Source organism: Arvicola amphibius, chromosome 3, assembly GCF_903992535.2.
Source record: "Arvicola amphibius chromosome 3, mArvAmp1.2, whole genome shotgun sequence".
Classification (NCBI taxonomy): domain Eukaryota; kingdom Metazoa; phylum Chordata; class Mammalia; order Rodentia; family Cricetidae; genus Arvicola; species Arvicola amphibius.
The window spans coordinates 107,567,720-107,572,043 of NC_052049.1; the positions used below are offsets into that span (position 1 = coordinate 107,567,720).

General features: G+C 39.5%; 1 protein-coding gene across 1 annotated transcript; it reads left to right on the forward strand.

Moving 5' to 3' along the window:
* The first annotated feature begins 521 nt into the window (after nt 1-521).
* On the forward strand, nt 522-1,454 carry LOC119809355 (olfactory receptor 148-like). The gene has a single exon (XM_038322190.1). The coding sequence runs from the start codon at nt 522-524 to the stop codon at nt 1,452-1,454; it is 933 nt and encodes a 310-aa protein (XP_038178118.1).
* The last annotated feature ends 2,870 nt before the right edge of the window (nt 1,455-4,324 follow it).

Genomic DNA, 4,324 nt, shown 5'->3' on the forward strand with positions numbered 1-4,324 from the left:
TTGCATGAGTGTGTGTGCATGTGTGTTTATGTGTCTGTGTGTATTTATCAATATGTAGTTTCCCTTTTGAAGTACGCAGAGAAGGAATGAAGTCATAGGAATACAACGGTTGACTTTTTCCTGCAGTAGTGAATGAATGGGCTAGAGGGTTCTCTCTCCAGTGAATCTCTTAGAAAAGCCTACTTGCTACTTTTTCCTTTGGTTAACCCTGTTCCCAATGTGAGGCCATTTACAACCTCCAGACACAGCAGGCAATCTTCATCCAAAAGACCCTAACCAGATGTTTGCTTGCTACTCCTGCAGAAATGTGAATAAATCAAGCACTTACTCTGCATGATGTATCCAGTCTTGGATACTGTTAGATATTATTTCATCATCATGAACAGAACATGAGACCAATTTTGGATTTCATCATGAATGATGATTGGTATATAAGTGTTGAATTAATTCTAATTAATCTCTTCCCTTGGTTTTGGATTTAGCAAAAAAAATTATTTGTACCAAGATTACCTTTGAAGATAATGAGGAACTACACACTACTCAATGAATTCATCCTACTGGGAATACCCCAAACACAAGGACTGGAGATTCTACTCTTTGTTGTGTTCTTATTCATCTACCTCTTCACCTTGCTTGGAAATTCACTCATTTTCACAGCAATAGTTTCCTCATCTACCCTTCACACTCCCATGTATTTCTTCTTGGGACTTCTATCCATTTTTGACATGCTGTTCCCATCAGTAACCTGCCCCAAGATGCTGCTTTATCTCTCTGGTCAGAGCCCCGCCATCTCTTACAAAGGCTGTGCTACCCAGCTCTTCTTCTATCACCTCCTGGGTTCTACTGAAGGTTGCCTCTATTCTGTGATGGCTTGTGATCGCTATGTTGCCATCTGTCACCCACTGCGATACATGCTCATCATGAAACCTGGAGTGTGTGTGAGCTTGGTAACAATAGCTTTTTCAGTGGGATTTCTTCACGCCACCATCCTGACCTCTTTTACCTTTCAATTAGTCTACTGTGCATCTAATCAAATAGACTATTTCTTCTGTGACCTTCCTGCAGTTTTGCCTTTGGCTTGTTCTGATAGCAGACTGGCTCAGAAGGTGGGTTCCATTAATGTTGGCTTTCTGGCTCTGATTCTTCTCTTCAGTGTTTGTGTCTCTTATGCACGCATTGGGATTGCCATTCTGAGAATCCGTTCAGCAGAGGGCAGGCAGAAAGCATTCTCCACCTGCAGTGCCCACCTCACTGCCATCCTCTGTGCCTATGGACCTGTCATCATCATCTACCTGCAGCGCACTCCAAATCCCCTGCTTAGTGCTTTGATGCAAATATTAAATAATATTGTCTCACCCATGCTGAATGCATTAATCTATTCACTGAGGAACAAAGAAGTAAAGAGGTCCTTAAGAAGGGTATTTCACAGTTTAGCTGAGGTGTTTAGGAATTAATTATGCAGTTCATAGTTAATTTTTAATATTTATTTTTCATCAGTCTCCTCTTTTATTTTCTTAAACAAACAAACCCATAGGCAAATACTGCCCACCTAAATTCAAACCCCAGAACCAAATGGCAAAAGGTGAGACCTGACTCCTGAAAGTTGTCTTCTGATTCCACATTCACACCTTGGCAGACAAAAATGCGTTAAAAATAGATAAATAATAAAGAAAATACTTGGTAGCAAGTGGTTTAAGAAAACAAAATGAGCCTTAATTTCAGGTATAATCTGAAAAATGGGACCTTTATAAATTCTTCTAGAACTCTGTGTACTTAACACCGCTCAGATGATACCAGCCCTTTATTTGCTTGGATACTTAAGGCAGTGGAAATACCCAGTAATTAAAGGTGAATGAACCTACTGATGGCATGCTCTTTGCCACCTTGTTTCATTGTTATATAAATAAAAGAGGTACAGTCTAGATTAATGCCAAATGTATAATAATATATAAGCAAGCAATAAAGTAGTTATTTTACTATTAAGTATTACCTGCATAAAAGTGTGTTACTAAACACAAGCATGACTAGCAGTACAGAAGTTTTCTTTATCACCAGTAGAAATAGGAAATGTTGTCTTGGTCTGGGTTACTTCAGTCAATATGTTTTCTAGATCCATCCATTTGCCCGCAAATTTCCAGATGTCATCATTTTTTTCTATTGTGTAGTATTCCATTGTGTAAATGTACCACATTTTCCTTATCTATTCTTCGGTCAAGGTGCATTTAGGTTACTTCCAGTATCTGGTGATGGCAAATAATGCTGTTATGAACATAGTTGAGCATATGTCCTTGTGGTGCGATTGAGCATCCTTTTGTATATATACCCAAAAGTGTTATTGCTGGGTCTTAACGTAGGTTGTTTGCTAATTTTCTGATAAATTGCCATACTGATATCCAAAGTGGCTGTACCAGCTTGCACTCCCACCAGCAATGGAGAAGCGGTCTTTTTACCCCACATGCTTTCCATCATAAGTTGTCATCTGTTGGGACTAATGAGTCCTTGCTTTCAGCTTCTCTTCCCTCCTAGAACCTTCTAATTAAAGTTACTAGAAGCTGTGCCTAGCTTAGAGGATCAGAGGATGAGATTTTCACCTGTTGGTCATTGACTGCAGTGTATTTAAACGTACATGGTGTTAATAAAGAGGGGGCTTTTGGTACCAGTGATTGAAGGTCTGTGTGTTGGTCTGTCTCTGCTTGTGATTTATGAACCTCCGGCCCCTTTCCCGAAGCTCGCGAACTGGGTTCTAGCCCACAGAGCACAGACACAGGGGCGCGGTGCACAGCAGTCTTCAATGTTTTTGACTTGGCCATTTTTACACGTGTAAGATAGAATCTTAGAGTTGTTTTTATTTGCATTTCTCTGATGGTTAAGGATGTTGAGCATTTCTTTAAGTGTTTTTCATCCATTTTAGATTCCTCTGTTTAGAGTTCTCTGTTTAGATCTGTACCCCAGTTTTTAAACTGAATTGTTCTTTGGATGACCAATTTCTAGATTTCTTTATATATTTTGGAGATCAGCCCTCTGCCTGATGTGGGATCCGTGACGATCTTTTCCTATTCTGTAGAATGCCATTTTGTCTTGTTGACTGTGTCCTTTTCTTTACAGAAGGTTTTCATTTTCGGGAGGTCCTATTTATTAATTGCTTCTCTCAGTGTCTATGCTGCCAGGGTTATATTTAGAAAGGGGTCTCCGATGCCAATGCGTTCAAGTAAATTTCCCACTTTCTCTTCAATGATGTTCAGTGTGGTTGGCTTTATATTGAAGTCTTTGATCCATTTGGACTTGAGTTTTGTGCACAGTGATATATATATATATATATATATATATATATATATATATGTGTGTGTGTGTGTGTGTGTGTGTGTGTGTGTGTCTGTGTGTATATCTATTTTCTTTCCTCTACATGTTGATATAAAGTGTTGCCAGCAGCAATTGTTGAATATACTTTTTTTCTATTTTATATTTTTTGCCTTTTTGTCAAAACTGGGTGTTTTTAGTTGTTTGGATTGATATCCGGGTTTTCAATTTTGTTCCATTGTGTTAGGAAAAATCCTAAGAAAAGCTGCACCACTGGTACAAAGCAATCCAAGCAGGTCAAATCAAAGCAAATTCAAATGCCCATGTTTTATTGAATGAAGCACTCTCGGGTTGTCAGGAGCTTGGCAGGTGAGACAGAAAAACAGGGAGCACATTCAAAACTTGGGACAATGTGTTCCTCCTCTGGGTACCCACTTAAATACTCTCTGGGAATGGTCCTGACCCTCCCCCGGGGAGATGTGTATTTTATTTAATTTAGCTTATATGCCCAGTTTAGAATACCAGTTAATGGTACCTGGTTCTCAAGTACCTTTACAAATCTGAGATCATGACATATTAACAACAAGAACTCCTAACACAGAGACATGCCAGGTTTGCAGCACCCTCTGGCTCCTACAGGAAGACAGAAGACCTTCTGCTTCTGGGCTCTGCCTTTGAGTTTGGCTTAGCCACCCACACAACAAAAACGTGGACTTTTACCTCTCCAGTTTTCTGATGCTTCACCAGGGAATTAATCTGCTCATCCTGCCAAAACAGGTAGACTAAATATTCCCACACAAAATAAATCTCTGGACCTCTTGTATTCAACAGCTAATGACAAGCACTACTTCAAAAGCTGATGTTCTCCACGGACAAGATGATTTGGAATTGTCTGCCAGCTAAAAGGCTGTCTCATCTCATTTTTGATCATTTATTCCTCCCATGTCTGTCTAAAGGTTTTGACAACTCAAGGTACTGTTCTTTAACAGGCTACATAGTCCAGGATTAACAGGTTTCAATCTTCAGA